The 20,231-nt window shown below is 46.6% G+C and overlaps 2 protein-coding genes across 2 annotated transcripts in view; one reads left to right on the forward strand and one right to left on the reverse strand.

Moving 5' to 3' along the window:
- The first annotated feature begins 6,408 nt into the window (after positions 1 to 6,408).
- Positions 6,409 to 19,674, forward strand: MEST (mesoderm specific transcript). The gene is made up of 12 exons (XM_049775148.1): positions 6,409 to 6,546; positions 9,808 to 9,962; positions 11,891 to 11,970; positions 12,369 to 12,446; positions 12,559 to 12,695; positions 12,859 to 12,917; positions 14,008 to 14,048; positions 14,541 to 14,611; positions 14,864 to 14,965; positions 16,178 to 16,254; positions 17,355 to 17,418; positions 18,347 to 19,674. The coding sequence occupies exons 1-12, from the start codon at positions 6,521 to 6,523 to the stop codon at positions 18,462 to 18,464; spliced, it is 1,008 nt and encodes a 335-aa protein (XP_049631105.1). The 5' UTR covers positions 6,409 to 6,520; the 3' UTR covers positions 18,465 to 19,674.
- COPG2 (COPI coat complex subunit gamma 2) overlaps positions 19,571 to 20,231 on the reverse strand; it is a 103,847-nt gene continuing 103,186 nt past the window's right edge. Inside the window, exon 24 of the mRNA XM_049774318.1 lies at positions 19,571 to 20,194. Coding sequence (XP_049630275.1) covers positions 20,064 to 20,194 — 131 coding nt within the window. The 3' untranslated portion in view covers positions 19,571 to 20,063. The remainder of the gene's footprint in view (positions 20,195 to 20,231) is intronic.

Below are 20,231 nucleotides of genomic sequence, written 5' to 3' on the forward strand. Positions count from 1 at the left end.
GGGCAGTATGAAGTTGATTAAGAGGAAAATAAGTGTGATTAGCTCTGCAGTTTAGGAAAACAAAAACACTTTGGTAGGTGTGTGATGACAGATCAGAAAGGTCTGATGTTGGAGCGCTGAAACTCAATTAGGAGGCAGGAGTCCAGGTGAGAGGGAATGAGGCCCAACTAGGCCAAGTCCTGACGGGAATGAATGAATGAAGGCGAGTAATCAAGAACTACCTGGGAGGTAGGATGAAAGACGGAGTGAAAACACAAAAGAATGAATCCCACCACAAGGTTTCCAGAAGCTTCAGCCTCTTTCCATCAGACCACGAGTGTCGATGATGAAAAAGTGGGGGAAACGAAGCAGCTGGTGAGGACATTGACCAAAGTAGGGAACAACGAAAGAAGGCAGCTCAGGTGTTGGGGCCAGCTGGTGGCTTCGCAGTAAGGCCAGGACTGAAGTTAAGTTTAACCTTCTTGACCTTTTTTCTTATGACTCTTGAACGAAAGCAGCAACTCTCTGAACTCCCAGTTTGGAAGACGAGGTAGAGAGATGGAGATGTGGACGTTTGATGAGCTGAGATCCACAGGTTAGCGCAACAAGAAGGTGTGAGGTCAATTTGGTCCTTCGGGGGAGCCTCTACCTTAGCCAAGGCGCCAACCTGCCATTTCATACCCTTTGCCATAGGTGGCGCTGACGCCCGCCAGGGAGAAGGCGGCAGCACATGCCGAGCTTAGGGGCGCGGGGCCGACCGCCGAGGTGGCGACGCTCTAGCCCGGAGCCGGGTTTTCGGTGGCTGGGCCGGGTCGTCCCTGGGGACGGGGAGGGAGGGGGGGGGGGGAGACCGGGAGCCTCCGGCCACCGGAGGCGCATGCGCCGTCACTTCCCCCCAACATGGAGTCTTGTAGCCCTGGTCTTACCTGAGTCAGGTAAGGACGGAGGTGCGGTGGAGGCCTCCCTCCCAGCGCCTTGGAAGATGGACCCCTGTTTTGGGGGGCTGCGTGGGCCACACTCCCCACTGCGGGGGTCCAGCTGGTGGCGATGCCTGGCCCCGGCCGGCGGCGGGAGGCAACGTGGCAGCGCGCTGGGCCCAGCCGGGGTTCGGGCGGCCACACGAGGTTCTGGCGCCACGCGAGGGCCACGTGGGCGAGGAGGCCTGGCGCCCCGCTTCCCGGGACCTCGGGGAGTCGCCCGCGAGAGCAGATGGCAGCTGGGCCTTCCTCCTGGGGTGGCCCACCGCAGCGCCCCCCTCCGGGGACCCCGCGCTGCTAGGAAGGCGGCGGCGGCGGCGGCCACGCGGGCCTCACCCGGGCGCCCGGGCTCGGCCGGGGCGGGGCGGGGCGAAGGGAAGGGAAGGGGCCGGGTGGGGGCCGAGAGGGGCGCCCCGAGTCTCACTGGACGAGTGCAAGAGGACCGGGCAGCCGAGGAAGAGCGGACCACCTGCTTCGGGCTTGACTCCTTCCTCCACATTGGATGGAGGAAGACGCCAATATGCAAAGAATATATATATATTTCCCCCTATTTTTTCTCCCCCCCCTTAATTAAAACATTTCTTTTCTCTCCCCAAAATGGAAAAGTGAATTGTGTGCTATCGCCCTTTCTTCCTTAGGAGATACAAAGACTAGAGGGGGTTCCTTAGGGAGAGTGGCGGTTAAGCGGATGCAGGTGGAAAGTAAAGAGCGGCATAAAGAAGAATTCATTTCGTTTTGTTTTATTTGCTTTCAGCCCTGCGACCTCAGGATCTGTGTACAAGAGGCACTGATGGGTGGTGGATTTGGTTATGGCAGACCCCGAGTTAGGGCCACCCGGGACAAAGCTAGAGGTGTCTGTCTAAAACTACTTTGGGGTAGTCCTTGGTACTGCTCATGAACCTAAGAGCACTCTCCCTGAAGGTTAACTTTTGTTTGACCAGTAGATTATGATTCAGCTTACTTGCTTCTCCCCTCTACCATCTTTGAACTCTCTGCAGTTGATTTTTTTTTTTTTTTTTTGGCTCAAAATGAGGCAGGATAGCAAGAAAGACTGAGTCACTTTTGGAATGAATATCTTGGTTAAATCTGGGTGAATGGGAAGTTGATGTGATTGTACTGATAGTTTCTTCAATTCTTCTTGCCTATGAAGCAGCATGTGATAACAAAGAACTTAGGCTGGTGGATGAGGAATGAGGAAAATTTTTTGTGGATTTGATCTCTCACTAGTAAAGTCAGTTGGGTCAAGTTCCATTATCACTCCCGACCTTAGTTTAGATCAGCTGGGAAAAGACCTTAAAGCACATTTAAAGGCAGATCTCTCCAACCTGGGCTTTGAGAGCAATGAAACTTATCCCCTTCCAAAATGGCAGAGCCTCTGAGTTGCTCTTAGCCCAGCCTCCCAACTACTGGGAAATTCTTTATGTTGAGTCCACATCTGTTTTTCTACAATTGCACTCTTTGGAGCCCTACAGAACAAAATGTCTAATGCCGCTTCCACAAATATTTGAGGATTGTGAACACACTTCCTTCTTCGACTCACTCCACAAGGCTTCTTTTCTTTCAACTCAACATGCTCAGTGGTTTTAAACAGGGAGGCAGTGTGGAGTAGTGGAAAGAACGCCAGTTTTGGAGCCAGACATCTATGTTCATTTCCTGGGCCCCTTCATATTTCTAATACTATCACTTGGTGCCTAAGCTGCCGTATCTTTACCTTGGTGGGGGGGGGAGGGAGATGAAAATACTCATCTAGCTGAGTGATTATGAGGATTAAGGCTAAATTAGGTTAGGATCCATACAATAGTGGGAGCTTAAATATGAGAGCTATTGTACGGTCAAATGACAGAATTTGCAGGACAGTTTAGTTGTTCCCCTTTGAACAAATTCATGCTTGTCTATGTGTGTGTCTTCCTGTCAGCCACCGAGGACAATCACAAACTCTCTGTGAGGTCTAACTAGCAGAATAGAGCAGGATTAGTGAATTCTGGGGACTTCTCTCATTTCACTCTGTAGCCGGCTTTTGGGAATCGTATCACAGGGACTCAGTGGCAGCTCAGACCTACAGTGTCTTTATCTTGAGCAGGCTCCCATCTTTAACTTCTTGCAATCTATTTGCATTGATCCTTATGGTGCATGGATGGAGCATTTTCCTATTCTGCCCTATTGTCTCCATAAATACATGTATGTGATTTTTGGGGTCTTAAACTGCAATTTCAAAAACAGGATGATTTCAGCCGGGCTTATCGGTCTTGCGGATCTCATTTCACTGTGGTACCTCTCAGCTAATCAGTGCAGAGCTTTCTACATGCATGTTTGCACGAATCCGAGGACTTATGCTGGAGCCACTGTCTTATAATTGGAATGTGGCAGGATTGTCTGAAAAGCTTCAGGGGAGGGAAGCCTGCTGCCTCAAGTACCAGTTCAGAGTGGGGGTCTATGTCCGGGAATGGAAAGGGGGGTACTGAGTGCAAGCCAGTGGCTGCTGCAAGATTTATGTCTGGTGGCATATTTTCTCAGGCGCCCCAAGTGTTTTATACTCTGGGCCAGATTCTCTGGTAGAGGAAGCTGCTACAAGAAGACAGGCACAGTTAGAAAAATCATTAACTCTTCGGTTCCTGAGACCCTTGCCACTTGCATTTTCGTTCTGGGTTTTTTGGGAAGCAAATTCCCTTGACCAGGCACATTTCTCACTGCATTCCCTTCCTTTCTCACACTTCTTTCTGCCCCCCCACTGAGGCTCTCCTCCTAAGGAACCTCCGTCCCCAGGCATTGCTCCATCTCAACTTTACTTTAAGATGTCCTTGGTGGGACAGTTTTCCTTAATCTGGCTGTTCAGGGTATGGGGGGGGGGGGGTCCTCACTGAGTGTGGATTTTCTCATAATACCTCTGGTCTCCGTGAACCTGCCAGACCACAGTTGTCCCTTCCACTTGAGCAGACATGTTTATGACTCTCAGAATTAGATCCTCAGAATAAGATTCTTTGTGCACACTCTGCCCGCTCAATGTAAAATTGCCTTTATCTGGGACAGCGGCTCCTGGCCTGGTGAGAAGGAAAGGGTGGAATTGTTTGGGTGGGACTTAAGAGTCCCATGGACAGAAGGCAAAACCACCTCAACCCATAGAGGCTTGTTCAATGTGGTCTCGAGTGGAAACGGAGGCAGCTTTTCCTCGGTATAAAGGACCTGTTTCAATTTTGCCCCCAAATGCAGTCTCTAAAAGGAGGCGTGTTATGATAGGTAATCCCACCACTAATGAAGTGAATGCGATTAAAATTGGTCAAGTAACCATCTGGGTCATAAGAATATAATCTCTCTCTCTCTCTCTCTCTCTCTCTCTCTCTCTCTCTCTCTCTCTCTCTCTCTCTCTCTCTCTCTCTCTCTCCCCTCTCTCCCTCCTTCTCTCCCTCCCTCCCTCTTTCTCTCATCCTGAGAGATTCCATTCTTCTTGAGATAAAACGACCCTTTTAGCCTCCCCTCACCATTTTTTAATCTTGTGATCTGTTCGCACCGAGGACCAATGGACTTGCAGTTGCCACCAAGGTAGTGCGGTCCTGCACCTCCTGTGCTTGGCGATTGCCTTCGCAATCGGCTCAGGTCAGAATGCTCTTTGTCTCCTGGTAAATGTCTACTCATCATTCAAGACAGCCCTTCCCCCTCCCCTTAATTACTTCCTCCCCTGTGCGCCCTCAAATTCTTGTACTTATTCATGCACTATTTATTAGGGGCCTGCATTGTGGCTGGCACCGTGGCGGGCTCTGGGGACACAAAAAGGTGAATAATACTTGGGCTCAGCCTTTGTGGGGCCTTACGCATTTAGGGGGAGGAGGGAAGGCAACCTGTCACAATGTCGCCAAATGAAAGGGGGGTATTGAAATCGAAGCATCAGTTCTGTAGCGTGTGCTTTCCTCACCCATTGGTTAGCATCTCGCTCCGAGCTAGGGGTGGGCTCATTCTTTTCATTCATTCATTCGTTCGTTCATTCATTTATTCGTGTATCTGGGCCAGTTAATACGTAGGTGCTAAAACTAGCGTTAGTGCATGACTCTTAGACATGGAGAAGATGGACTCTGAGTGACACCTCCCCACCCCCACGTGTTTTGATGACTTGTAGGTGGACGGTGGTTTTTGCAGTGGGTGACCCGGTGGGCACACGGGGCGCTGCAGCGAACCCGCATCTAGCGAATTGAATTGTGCTTTTCTACGCTCTGCGCTGCGGCCAGGCCCGGTTACAGCGGGGTGGAAGAGAGGCCGGCAGCGCCCCTGCTGGAGAGGACCTGCGTGGTGCTTGCTGCCTGGCTCCATTGCAGCCTGCTTGCACACACTCGCCTTGCAGCTTCCAATTTATAGTTAGAAAAATGAGCCCAAATCTCTACGCTTTCCAAAAAAAGCGCGAGAAATAGGCTTATTTTCAAGGTGTCCGGATCGAAAAATTAAAAATAAAATCCCACTTTCCCGTTCTCCTGGAGCTCATGGATTGCGATTCGGTCGCAAATACAGAAGGACCCCAGCCTGAGTCTGGGATGATCATTCTTTTCTGGTGCAGGTCGGAGCTGTGCCAAGCAAGGGCTCCCTGCGGCGGGGCTCAGGCGTGTGGCCCTAGTCACGCTGCTGCAGAGGAATCGTACGCGTTGCCGTGGTGCTGGTGGCACTGGGCATCCGTGAATACTCTCCAAAAGTTGTGCCCCTTTGCCCGCCCTGTATCGGCCCATGCATGTTGTGGACTTGCCGATGTGCTGTCCGTTCTGTATCCCTTGGTCATGCCCTTTTGTGGTCCCTTGGCGTTAGGTACCTAGGAGGAGTCGGGCAAACGTTTTGAGGACTGTGGCCATCACACGGGGACCGTGGCGGGTCCACATTCACACTTCGGGTATGGGGTGGGAGTAGGTGCCATAATCTAGTGTCCTGAACACCATCATGCCTGCGGCCAAGAGGCCACTTGGGTATGTGTGTGTGTGGAGCGCGTGGAATTGGCTGATGATGAGCCCAAGTGGGGCGCATGTTGGGATTTTTTAGGGGTCTTCTTGCGGCAAGGCCATACGCCCAGACAGAATGTCTGTGGTAGAAGTGGGGGGTTCAGAACTGTGGGGGAGCCATAGGGGTGCAACCTGGTGCTGGCGGGAGCAGACACCCCGAAACGTGCTCGGCCGAGAAGCCGCGGGGAGGGGGCGCCCCAGCCCTGCAGCGGCTGCGGGGCTGCGGGAAGGGCGGTGACTGCGGCAAGGGGAGGGAGTGCCGCAGCGCAGGGGGCGGGCCGGGGGCGGGGCTCGGCGGCTGTAAAAGTCGGTGCCCACGAGCGGGCACCACGGCGGCCACCACTCCAGCCCTTCCCGGCGCTGCTCCCCAGCACGGCACGCAGCGGCACAGCGAGTCCTCTGCGGCAGCCGCGCCTCGCCTTGCGCAGTGCCGCAGCGCCCGCCTGCCCGCCCGCCCGCCGCGCTCCCCCGTGGCTCACCGCTTGCCGAGGCGGCGCCGCCCTCGGCCGGCCTGCGTGCGTGGCTGCGGGCGCCGAGGCGTCCGGTGCCCCGGGTGGGAGCGTGAGCGCGGACGGCATGGGATAGGACGCCGCCATGGTGCGCCGAGATCGCCTCCGCAGGTGGGTGCGCGGAGGGTGCCAGGGGGTGTGGCCGCGCTGGGCGAGCTGGGTGCGCTCCCGCCGGGGCCTGTGGGGCGTGTTGCGGTGTGTGACCCCGAGGGAGGGAAATCGATTCCTGGGACGGGACGTGGCGGTGCTGATGGGAAGGAGGGAGAGAGGGAGGGTGGCAGTCCCGTCCTGGCAGCCCGTGCTGTCCACTTGGAAAGGGCTCGTCCCTCTGCGCGCCCCGTGACAGGCTCCAAACTCGGGACTCCGAATGCGCAAACCCCGGGGATACACCATCTCCTTTGCCAGTGTCATCTCAGTGTGATTTTGGGCACAATCTAAGGTTTTCTTCTTTAAACCCCGCTTTGCCTTGATGTATCTTGGGGTTTGGAGACCTACTGGGGTAGTTATCCGGTTTTAGGGGTGTTAGACATCACCAATGTCACCCTGGTGTGAGTTCGGGTCTGCGGACCCCGGTGGCGACGCCCCAGCGCCATTTGGGAATTTTAGGTCCCGACGTCGCCCTGGTGCGATTTTAGGGTTTCTTTTTAGACCCGGACAACAACGTCCTGTCCCGTGCGATTTAAATCGAGTCTTTAAACCTCGGCATCACCGTCGTGTGATTTAGGATTTTTTTTTAGACCCTGCTGTGGTCCTGGCGCCAATTTAGAATTCTACAGCCCGACATTGTCCTGTGTGCGATTTAAGGTTTTTTTTTTTTTTTGACCCTGCGGTCACCCTGGTAGAATTTAGGAATTTTAGACCCTCCGCATCACCGAGGTGTGATTCGTGATTTTTATCTTTTTCTTTTTAGGATCCCCGCACATTGCATGCAGGTCGCTGGCACAATTCATGAATTTTAGACCCTCGGGCAGCGGGTCTTTTCTTTTCGAGACCTTGGCGTTGTCCTTGCGCGATTCCATATTTTCTGCCCTGGCGGGATTCGCCTTGGATTGGGGGGCTGGGCTGGGTGGGAAGGAGACCCTTCACGTTGCCCAGGCGCTGTTTAGGATCGTGCGCGTGGTGCACGCTGCAGGCTTCGGGCGCGCGCGAGTTGTTGGAGCCCGAGCTTCGCTGCAGCAAGTCGGGACGCCCTGGAGCTCCGTGGCGCGGGGGAGTCCCCGCACTGGAGTGGCGTGCCCCATCTGTCGCCAGGCGTAAGTATGTCTCAAGGCTCTGTACCGAACCCCAGGAGATGGCGCCAAGCCCATGCGGCCGCGGTGGTGTTGGTGTTGCACCCAGATTTTTGGCTGTGGTTTAAACCAAGTGGTCTTCAGGTTTGGTGGTGTTAAGAGCAGAGCTTTTACAGATTGCAGCTCACAAGAGGAAGACATAAAAGAGCTCCAAGAGGTTGATTTGTTTGCAGGTTTGATACTAGGGTTTAGTTTTCCTAGTGCCAGTGCTTGTAGCTAACCAAATAATGGAGATTTTTTTTTCTTATTAAAATATGTTTAAAACGTTACACCCACTGCCTGCTAAATTACCTCCCTACTTAAAAAAATATTCTCCAACCTGGTTGTTACAGGAGGTGAGTCTTTACTGCGGTCATTAAGACAGAAAATGCAGCTTCCCACTCCATTGCCTCTGCGGTCTTGGTATGGTCTGCAAGGGAGGTGCAGTATGGGGGGGGGTGTCAAGGAGCAAGGCTGGACTCTATGGGTGGAAGTGGGTTGGGGAGGGGCCGCTGCCCCTCCATCTCCCCCCACCTCTGCTGAGTCATTGCAGATATTCCGCTACTGGAGCTTTTGAATGAAGGAGCCGCAGAGCCAGGGACCTGGAGGGATGAATGCCCGAGAGGAAGGACATATGGGAGTCGAAGCATAGGGCAGATTGTGCGAAAAAAGGCTGTAAAGGAGCTTCAGTCTGGCTCATCCTTTCAAGAAGCCTGCTTTAGTGAGGGGTGCAAATTGAGCACTTTTGGGACACTCTCCCCAGAATGTCTTAAGAGCTTGAAACCAATTACTGGATCAGTTTCATGGATGGTGTGTGTGTGTGTGTAGATAACCCTAGTGATGCATAAATAGGCAAAATAGGTTGTAATGCCAGTGTGGAATCACAGAATTTGTGTGTGTGTGTGTGTGTGTGTGTGTGTGTGTGTGTGTGTGTGTGTGTGTGTGTGTAGATAACCCTAGTGATGCATAAATAGGCAAAATAGGTTGTAATGCCAGTGTGGAATCACAGAATTTTTGCCCTTAGAGCTGAAAAGGATCCTGTGAGTTTGAGATGGGGAAGGATTGTGGCGGATCTTTAGGTAATAAGGTGAAAGGTACAGGTCTGGGCACTGCCATCTCTGCACCAGTGCCCTGACCCTGTCCCTTATTTATAAACCTGTTGTCTTGACTAAACTCTTGATTTAGTTTTAGTAGGTGTTTTTTATGTAAATAATAAATATGACATATTGAGAGGACTTTCTCTTTGCTCTCTCCCCAGGTGGACAGAGAGGGTGGGGCTTCTAATCTCACTACTATGGATCTTTAGGTCTAGGTGTGCAAATCCACACTCTTCTAGATCTGTTCCCATGGAGTGTGTGTGAACTCTGCCCTACCCAGGGAGGGAGTCCTAGGAAATTTAATTCCGTCGCAAGAGTTTGCTGAGAGAAGCAGAAATATAATCTTCTGCCTGCCACACAAGTGATTAGCCCTATGGGTTCACAACAAAGCTGCTTATAGCTGGAATATGCAGCATAGTTGGGATATGCAACTCCCATTCACAGACTGCCCTGAGCTGTTTCTCAGCACAAACACCAACAGTGCTGCTAAAGGGCACTTTCACTTTGGCCAAGGGCTAATAAAGACTTGATAAAAATCAAGAGCATTCCTCTGCTTGAGGGCATGAGATGTTAATACATTAGTAAGACTATATAGAAAATATTATTTTAAATACAAAAAATAGATTTGAAAAAAGACTACTGGTAGAGCTGGGTGGGTATGTATTAGAGCTTTTAGAGAAAATATGAACGAAAGAAAAGAAATATACTATCCACCACCTCCAGTGGCTTAAAAGCTAGTAAAAAGGTGTTTAGTACTTTTGCAATCTTTTTCTTTATATGCAAACCTCACCAAGCTTGGGATGAGCACAAAGGGAGGGGCTGAGGCCTGAAAGAGAAATGATCATATATTACGATAACCGTGTTTTCCTTAAAATTCAAATAGTGACACCCCCCCCCCTCCCAGCAGGCCCAGTTGGGGCTCAGTTCCCCATGGAAAGTGGTGGCAGCAGCTGTGTGGCTGATGGCACTGTGCAATGATCCCCCCTGCTCTCTGCTTTTCCCCCCAGGATGAGGGAGTGGTGGGTCCAGGTGGGGCTGCTAGCTGTGCCCCTGCTGGCAGCCTACCTGCACATCCCACCCCCGCAGCTCTCCCCTGCGCTTCACTCATGGAAGTCATCAGGCAAATTCTTCACCTATAAGGGGCTGCGCATCTTCTACCAAGGTAAGAACCAGGGACACTCCTCTCCCACCCCCTCCAAATATGGTCAGGTACATGGTACATTCAACAGGGGCGCTGGCCTTTCCAGGATATGGGGGTAGCATGTTTCCAAGGTACGTGCTTAAGGGGGAGGTAGTTGAAGCTGGCAGCTGAATGGGGGGATGGGGTGGGATGGGGAAGGGAGAGGAGAGGAAAGGGGACACAATACTCAGATCCTCATCTCTACAGAACTGATTTTTTTCACTCCTTTTTCTCCCCACGATTTGTATTGAGTTATTGGTTTAGTGCCCCTAGTGCCGAGTCCTTGAAGCACAGTTCATAGATAAGACCACTGTTGCCTTTCTGTACTCACACACCCACTTTCATTTATTAGAGTCTCTCAAGATTATTTGTTATATGTGTAACCACATGTCATTTAAACCCGAAGCCTTTGTCTAAATTAATTTGCTAATGGTAATTATTGTTGTGATTGCTTATCAAGTAATTACCATATCCTTGGTGTTGAATTCTTTAATTTTTTACCTTCATTAATTCATTTAATCTTTACAACAGTTCTTGGAATAGATGCCACTAACCTCATTCTGTAGGTAAAGAAACTGAGAATGAAGATTGTTAAAGATCATTTGGACGGGGGTCAAGAGCAATAACGAAAAATGTTTGTCATAAACCGTTTTTCATTATTGCTCCTGACCTCCTTTCATTTATGGTACTGCATTAAGTAAGTATACTGCTTTATTTATGTTTGTCATTTAGGTTGCTTTCCACGTTTCAAATAGAGATGAATGAAAATTTTCATACATGTGCTTATTTTTTCCTCGTATTTTAAAACTAATAGTAAATAGGATGTTACTTGTATCTTTTTGAGACTAAAATACCTAAGTATATTGCATTCTTAGTTTCTTCTGATTATTTTTTGCAAGCCATATTACCAAATTCTGACATAATTATCGATACTGTCACTGAAAATATATGAACATAGCCATTTCAACCTAATACTACTAGCAAAGCATTTTACTGTTTGAATTTTTACTGGTTAAATATTTTTTTTAAAATGTATGTATTATGGTATGATAGCTATTAGAATCTTGCCATAAGTCTGTAATGTTTTTGATAATGGACTCACTTGCCTATAGTAAGGAAAAGTCCTTGTTGGACAGATGGCTTTAGCTAAGGTGTTCAAAAGGTCTCTCTCTTAAAAGAAATTTTGTGGGGTCATAAATTATAAGGTACAAAGAGTTTTAAATGTTATGATAGTATTCTTTGAGTTTATACCATGAAAAATATTTTGCATACATCTAATACAATGCAAAGGGATATATGGGGAAATAGTTAAAAATGTGTAAGTAAAACTCAATACTCCAAGAATTTCATAGAAGACATGTTTTATAATTTTAAATACATAATTATCTGGCTCAAATAAAGATTTTAATGCTCTTAAAAGTCCTAAGTTTACATTTTTACAATATTACTTCATTATTTTATTTTGGGTCACACCTAGTGATACTTGGGGGCTACTCCTGGCTCTGCTCATTCCTGATAGTATTCAAGCTCGAGGGACAGTGAGGTGGATGGGGATTAAACTGGGGGTAGATGACAAGGCAAGAGCCTTAACCTTTGTACTATCTCTCTGGCTCCTATTTTAATGTCATTAATGTATACATTCATTCTTGTTCTTTATACCAGATCACTTTTTTTTGGGGGGGGGCACACTCGTTGATGCTCAGGGGTTACTCCTGGCTATGCGCTCAGAAATCGCTCCTGGCTTGGGGGAACCATATGGGACACTGGGGGATTGAACCGCCGTCTGTCCTAAGCTAGCGCTTGCAAGGCAGACACCTTACCTCTAGTGCCACCACTCCAGCCCCCAAGATCACTCATTTTTATCTTCAAGATAAATCCATTCTAACCCCAATATCTCTTCTCCTTTCCAGACTCTGTGGGTGTGGTTGGAAGTCCTGAGATAGTTGTGCTTTTACATGGTTTTCCAACATCCAGCTATGATTGGTACAAGGTAATAAAATCAGCTTCTAGGTCTTCCTAAGCCTTTAAAAATTCCAAATCAAGGATTTTAGCACTGAAGGCTCTTGCAGATTTGAATTGCTTCATAAAATAAGATTAAATATAGGACTGTTCCTTATTTACTGTAAGGGAGTAAAAGACTCTTCAATGTCTCCGAAGGATTATTGCCAAACTTAAAATATTGGTGGTTCTTCCTTCAGTAGAGATTAAGGTGAAAAGCACTTTCCAAGAGGAACATCTTTGAGCCTATTGTGACTTCATGAGATTTTTCCCTTTATTGAAATTTCATGTGAAGTTTAGATAGGGATGAAATCTCTTATCCAGCTGGAGGTTGGAGGAGAGAAGAGGGGATCAGAAAGTTCAAGTGTTTTTTTCTTTTCTTTCTTTTAGATTTGGGAAGGTCTGACCCTGAGATTTCATCGGGTGGTTGCCCTCGATTTCTTAGGCTTTGGGTTCAGTGACAAACCGGTAAGTTAGCATTGAGAGAGGATGAGTGTTGAGGATGAGGGAGGATGGAAGGACTGTCAGACAGATTGATGCTAATGATGTTATTTTGTGCATCTGGCGTTCTCTTCTTCAGAGACCACACCACTATTCCATATTTGAGCAGGCCAGCATTGTGGAGGCGCTTCTGCGGCACCTGGGGCTCCAGAACCGCAAAATCAACCTTTTGTCTCATGATTATGGAGATATTGTTGCTCAGGAGCTGCTCTATAGGTCAGTAAAGCCACTGGCACTGCTGTTCTGCAGGTCTCACTAGGCAAAAAGATGGGGAAAAAAAGCCTGTTGTTCCAGGACTCTTTCTTGCCTCTCCCTCTGGGGAATTTGTAGCTGCTAGGCTTAAAAATGTATCAGCTCTGTGTTTTCCTCCCATTCTTAGGTTCAAGCAGAATCGATCTGGCCGCCTTACCATCAAGAGTCTCTGTCTGTCCAATGGAGGTAATTGCTTTGATGGGGGGGAAAGCGGTGTAGCTGGAAGACCCATCTTTTAAACCGCAGTGACATTTGAATGGTAACCCAATATCCCACAAGCACACAGGGGGGCACTAAGGACCCTCTTTGCCTTTCCATGTGCTGTGACTGCTTTGGTGGTCTGAGATAGATCAGCCCTTTCTTATAATGTTTTAAAAGCAGAAAAACAAATCAGATTAGATAGGAAATGAATCGTCTTGACACACTGTTAAGAATTACTATCCTACTGGTTGATATTACTTTAAAATAGTGCATCACACAGCCAGATCCAGTGGTGAGTCTGGAAGTGGAATGGCTAGTAAAAGCATGTTGATCCTATTCTGTAGAATCTGCAACAATTACAATTAGGTTTTGCCAGTATTTGACATGAAGCCACAGGTGCCTCTTATACTCCTTATACCTCTTATATATTTTGTAAACTCTGTTGACAGTAGTGCCAAGTTTCAGTTGAAACTTGCTGGATACAAATGAGCCCTGGACTAGTGTCTTTAGAATTCTTTCTGTGTACCATGAATCTTGGCGTTTGAAGCCCGTGATAATATCCACATGGTCCTTAATAGCTAAAGGAAAGATGGGGAGAGCAGTCTGTCCTGTCATTCATGCTGATCACGGTTTTCTCCCATTGATCCTAGAGAAAAATCCTGAGTTTTTACTTTTACAAAGAAACAACACATTCGTCTCGAAAACCCGAACAGAACTACTATGTTCTGAAGAATGGCGTGTGTGTGTGTGTGTGTGTGTGTGTGTGTGTGTGTGTGAGTGAGTACACAAGAGGACACAGCACTTAGTCATTAGCATTGTGGGTAACCTTGTAATTATTATTTTTTTTTACCTTTAAAATGGAAAAATAATTCCATTGGCATAGAATTGGACCTGCTCATTCCGGAATTTCCTGGAGAAGTAATTACATGACTAGGTACTAAAGTACCTCAGACTATATTTTTTGTCAGTGGAAGTCCCAGAGAGGTGACAGTGAATAGGATGGATAACCTGATGACGGGTTCATGTTTGCCCTAATTTGGTAGATGACTAACTTAAAAAGTCTCTTCTCCTATAGGTATATTTCCTGAGACTCACCGGCCTCTCCTCCTTCAAAAGGTTGGCATTACTCCACTGACACTATGTTTCATTTCTAAGATTTACACTGTTATAAGTATAATGCTAGGACTTTTGAAAGGGCCACCCTTGCTATAATGGGCTTTTATATTTTACTTCATGCAAATATAATAGTAGTCCTTAGATAAAACCTTATTTCTGAGAATAAAAGATTCAGTAACTATTTAAGACACACAGCTCTAAAGTTTATTTTGAGCACTGTGTTTTAAACAAATTGGGATCTTCAATGAAAGTTGACCTGGTCAATGTCTTTTTAGGGGTTCGTAGAAGGCTAGTAATTTTAGAGAAAATATGAAGAAGGTTTGCTTTTATGAGATTGTTCCCTGAAACAAAATGCTAAAAACCAGCGATCAGGCCTTTCAGTGGGAAGTTGACTACTTTTACTTGACTACAGTAGTTCCTAGTATAAAACATGCTGTCCTGGCTATTCTTTCTTTGGATTCTTAATTTTCATTCTCACCCCTTTACCAACAGCTGCTGAAAGATGGTGGCGTGCTCTCACCAATCCTCACACGTTTGATGAACTTCTTTGTCTTCTCTCGAGGGTAAGTTCCTGGCAAAGATTGATTCACCACAGCCTGGGAACAGTGTAGTGAGAAAAGTTGTTGCCATTAAAATTCCTGGTCAAATCCTCGAGTTTGATATTTTAAGCGTAGGTGTTGGCCATTTGCCAGTGCAGTAGAAGGAGGAATACATAAATCAGTTATGGGTCGGACTTCATGACCTCTGAGGTTCCAGTCATACTTGACATTCTGAATTCTTCTCACATTATCTCCTGCTTTTTCCGACTCTTTCAGTCTCACCCCAGTCTTCGGGCCATACACGCGCCCCTCCGAGAGCGAGCTGTGGGATATGTGGGCAGGGATCCGCAACAACGATGGTAACCTGGTTATCGACAGGTAAGAGAACATTTTGCTTTGGCTTCCAGAGGCTGAACCCCAAATCCTGGGAAGTGGGGAAAGATGTGGGATTGTTTGATCTATTCCATGATGGTCAACAAAAACCAGATCTGCTCTGTACTTTTCAGGAAGAAGGGAGTCCGAGTCTTAGGGTGAATATAAGTTGCAGGGCATGAAAGTTTGCAAATCCTAAGGCTGATTTAGTTTGTAAGTGTCACTTAACTGATTTTGGTAGAACCATTGTTCTTAGAAATGATTCAGAATGTCTGACTTCAGTTGTGAAAGGAGCTTAGTGTTTCTTAGTACAAGTTTATTTCATAACAGTGGGGACTGAGAGGTTTCACTGTCCGGTACAAATAATTCCTTTGTATGGATTACTTTGCCTTAGTACAAATGAAAATGTAGCAGCTTTCATAAGGGACATAGAGATGGTGATGCCCAGAACTATTTCAGGTGCAATTACTATGCGTTTGTTAGCTGAGTTAGTGTAGCTTAATTAATGGCTTTGCTGGGAGTCAGGAAACCATTCCTCTGTACTCTCCAGAGCCCCTCCTTAGGATCCCTGAAGATTCATTTTAATAGAAAAAAACTGAAGAAAAAAAAAAAAAAACCCAGCCCATTTGAAAAAAAATTCCCTTGACTTTTACTTCCCAATAGCCAATATAAGCTGTAAGAGATGATCATTGAAGTGAACAAAAATAGTTGTCTTGGAGATGGCTATGTCAAATAACTAGAATCCAGCCCAGGTTCAGTGGCACCTCCTACTGCGGAACAAGAAAAGGCTCTTCTTCCATATGATTTGTAGTTTGATACACTCCAGAGCTCTGTGTTCACACATTTCTACACAAAGACGTGTAGCAGTCCCAACCTGGAGACCACATGATTCAGTCCTTGTACGCCAAAAGTGGTGTGTAAAATGTTTGAGTGCATCAGTAGAGCCAGGCTTGAGTGCTTGGGTCATACGTAGTAAGCACCCCAAGCCTTGTTTGTACTTCTCAGGAAACAGGCATGGCCCAGCTGTATGAAGGTTTAGGTGTGATGGAGGGTTACAGAATGGGTCCGTTTGTTGGACAGGTCATACCAGGAATGTGAAATTGCTTTGAGATTAAGAAAACATGCTTTGTTCCCTGAGACATGAGCCCAGGGCTGTGCATTCCATAAAAAAGAGAGTTTCTGGTTGATTTCCCTCATGTTGATTTCTTTGTCCTTTAGTCTCCTGCAGTACATCAATCAGAGGAAGAAGTTTAGAAGACGCTGGATTGGAGCATTGGCCTCTGTAAACATTCCCAGTGAGTATTTCTCACTCACTGAATTGGGGATTGGGCTTCAAAAAGTGGCCAGGTTTAGCAAAGACAAATAGAAACCCCACATAAATCGTAATTTTATTTAAACAACAAATATGTTTTGTAGGGTTCAGTATATGCTGTGCATCAGGGACATATATTTATACTAAAGAAATTATCAAGAATTCAAGTTTCCAAAAAAAAACCGTGCAGCTGGAGTGGTCACACAAACGGTAGGGTGTTTGCCTTGCACATGCTGACCTAGGATGGACCGAGGCTCAATCCCCTGGCATCCCATATGGTCCCCCAGCCAGGAGCGATTTCTGAGCGCATAACCAGGAGTAACCCCTGAGCGTCACCAGGTGTGGCCCAAAAACAAACAAAAAAAGAATTCAGTTTTTACAGGCTTTCATTTGATAAAGCTCTTCCCAGTAACCTGGCTGCAGTGAAGCTCGTCAAACACTGATGCTATTGCAGAGATTGTTACTACTGCCAGGGCTGGGTGAGAGGGGCTCCATGATCATGCTAAATCTCTGGCACAGAAGGTTGGATAGGTCACTGGATGAAGCTTCTGATCATTTGTTTCCTCATTTTTAGAGGGTTAAAAGATGTCTTACATCTTTTTTTCAATGTCTCACACATAGTAATGCTCAGGAAATTATTAGCTGATATTGAGTGTCAATTATAGCCAGAGAGAAACTCCCGGATGCCAGTGCTTGGCTTTATAGCATCTAAATGGGACTTATTCTCTCTGTCCTGGGCACAGAAGAGCTGGAGGAGGAAATGAATGTTGGTTGTATTTTGTTTATTTTGCCAACACCCAGCAGTGCTGGGGGTTTATTCCTGGCTCTGCACTCAGGATTACTCTCTGCAGGGCACAGGGGACCTCATGTGGTGCCAGGGACTGTACCTGGGTCAGCTATGTGCAAGGCAAGTGCCTTAACCCATCTTTCAGTAGTATCTTTCTGCACCACACTACCCATCCCCAATGGACTAGGTTTCATTGGGCTGTCTAAAAAGTCTTACTTGGACAAAAGGAGTTATTTTGGCTTGGGGTTAGGAGCGTGGATGAGAGAGCTGTTTTTAATCCCTTCTTCCCTTTGCAGTTCATTTCATCTATGGGCCAATGGATCCTGTGAACCCCTTTCCAGAATTTTTGGAGCTGTACAGGTGAGTCTCCCTCAGGGGCTGGCTTCTGCTTTGCTAGTTCCTTGCCCTAATGACGTGCAGGATTGCTTGTTGAGAACTGTTGCTCCAGCCAACATTTCTGACCTACTCATCCTGGAAACATTCTAAAAGGATGGCTGTAAATGTTCTCATGTAAATGTATTAAGTCATTAAGAAACTTAGTTTTCTAGTTTCATAATTCATACAACCTGTTACTTGCTGTCATAGCTACAATATATTCCTAGGTGTAAAGTTAAGGAACATGAGCCTTGTGAACCGAGAAATGGCAGTGGTGGCATTTTGAGAAATGTTTGCTTTCATCTGATGGAAAAGCCAACACACTGACCTCAGCTTAGCAGACTGTAAGGAAAGACTGAGAAAAATCTCACTGTGGAAAAGTGCCTTCTAGGTGGTGGTTATTTTCTCTAGGTACTTATTCAGAAGGTGTTGGAATAAGAGATATTGGCTATGTCCTAGAAGTATGTTCCATACCTTCACCTGGCCTAGCAGAAACAACCCAATAGTCACATATAATTTGAAACCAAATCTCATCTCCCCTGGTTAAGGAAGGGCTTTTCTCATCTGTAATTTGGACAGTGAGTTGCTGAGTTGGTCCACATGTCTGATAGCTCAGGTTTCTTCAGGGAGCTGGAGTTGATCCTGCCTTGATATCACTTGCCAAAGTGATAGATTTTCTAGTTGTTGTCTGTTGGATTATTTCATTTAAAAACCAGTCTGCATATATCATCAATGGAACTGGCAAGTCTATGTGCTTGAGATTAATTCCAAAGTAGGTGAATAAGCTGGTTGTTTGTTCTTCCCAGTGTGGTTGGTAACTGTGGGGGCATAAACTGGGGCTGCCCACTGGCTTACTTCCCTCCCCCTCCCTCCAAGCCTCAAAGTTCACCTCCATGCTGTTCTCTTCCACTAGGAAAACGCTGCCGCGGTCCACAGTGTCGATTCTGGATGACCACATTAGCCACTATCCACAGCTAGAGGATCCCATGGGCTTCTTGAATGCATATATGGGCTTCATCAACTCCTTCTGAGCTGGAGAGCATAGCTTCCCTGTATTATTCCCCCCCCCCCACCCCCCAAATCCCTGATCTCTTGTGTATTCCTTAGGAAGAAAGGCCCAACAGAGGTTCTGGCCACCAAACACTATTCTCTTCCAAGGTCCACCTGCCTCACTTGGTGAACAGCGTAGAGTAAAATGCCAGCAGAAGCTCTGACTGAGGGGACCTGGTAGTTCACCTCCCATTCCTCTGACATCTGGCCACGTGTATAGACTCACCTTTGTCGTTGTGTTATTAGGAAATTCTGATGAGCACTACCACTCACTGACGCTAAAAGCTATTCAGTCAGTCACTTAAGTTTATAAACAAAAACCCATGAATTTTGGAAATACTTTAAAATATTGGCCCAACTCCTGTTGGATCTTAAAGACTGAGGCGCTGCCTCACTTTTCCTTGAGTGGCATTGAGGGCAAGTACTGTTCTAAATTCCTGAACAGCCTCAAGTGAGAGTGGGTGGTCTCCCTTGCCATACATTTGGATTTAGTTTCCTCTGCTGCTTCTAACTAGAACTTCTGTTGGAGTAGATTTTAGTTTTTAATTTAGTCTTCTAAGTATGCTAGAGTTTAGTCTTTTACGTATGCTTTGAATATGATTTACTTAAACACACACACACACATATATATTTTTTACTAAACCAGCAGATACTTACTCTGCTAGAGTAGTGAACCTTACTAATAAGTGTTAAATTTCAGAATAAACTGAACTAAATCCAAATTCTGCAGAATTTCCTAAAATCACAGGACATTAAGGACCAACAGCATCTGTGCCAGAGATTCACTGTTATTTGTGGTTAGAATTGGTCTTTCCAGCAAATAACAGTACTGATTCTTCATACCTCAGTGCTTAGACACATGTCCCTCCCGAGCTGGAGGGGAGGGGATCGTGGTGTAGTCCAAGTTACCATGCTGAATGTACACTGATTCCTCCGAGAATGATTGCTTAACTTCTCATTGGTTGTCCCAGAGAGACTGCCGCACGTAACGTAGCAATTCCTGTACTTTATACACAGGAATGTTCCAGAAACTTTTAAGAAAAAATTCTGAAAGCAATGGTGCTGAATATTTTTTTTAAAGCCACACTTTCATTGTCTTAGTCAAAACAGTGATTTTTATTAGCAACCTCAAGTATACTGAAACTGGAATAAGTGTTTATTTTCTATTAATAAAAATGAATTTTGACAAAAGTGGACTCCGGCTTCCCCTCCCCCACCACCCCTCTGGGATAAAACTTCCCCAACATTGTCAGGAGCGCTCAGACACACATTAAATTAAAGAACGTCATGAAGTTAAGCAGCTGGGTATAGGCTAGTATTTGATTTTCAAGATCACCCAAAGCCGTACTATAATACCAAAGCTGACCAAGTGTAATAAAAAGAAAAAGGAGAAAACAAATAAACATGAGATATGTGCATGAGGACAGAGATTTGCTTGATCTGCTGGCTCAGGGCCAAACATGTAATTTGCTTCTCCAAAGTCATTTACAGTTTCTAAACTGATTCTGGGAAGGCCATGCACTAGCCTAAAAGTCCCCTGACAGGGATGTGCACGCCAGATCCATCTTGTCCAGTCAAAGTCATCCCACAGAAGCCAAGATAACATCTACAGGTGTTTCCTCTTGGCTTCTGACAGTCACCTGCATGGTCACACCATCTGCTAAGGCCAGCCGGGACCTCACCAATAAGTCAGAGCCACCTCTGTAGACACCTGAGAAAAACAAGTGAGGATATCCACATTAAGAATG

The sequence above is a fragment of the Suncus etruscus genome, chromosome 1, assembly GCF_024139225.1.
Source record: "Suncus etruscus isolate mSunEtr1 chromosome 1, mSunEtr1.pri.cur, whole genome shotgun sequence".
NCBI classification, from domain to species: domain Eukaryota; kingdom Metazoa; phylum Chordata; class Mammalia; order Eulipotyphla; family Soricidae; genus Suncus; species Suncus etruscus.

Coding starts and splice junctions, on each gene's coding strand:
- MEST (XM_049775148.1), top strand. CDS start 6,521: ATGGTGCGCCGAGATCGCCTCCGCAG. Junction 12,918..14,007: donor TCTCTGTCTGTCCAATGGAG/GTAATTGCTTTG, acceptor CTTCTCCTATAG/GTATATTTCCTGAGACTCAC. Junction 14,966..16,177: donor GGTAACCTGGTTATCGACAG/GTAAGAGAACAT, acceptor TTTGTCCTTTAG/TCTCCTGCAGTACATCAATC.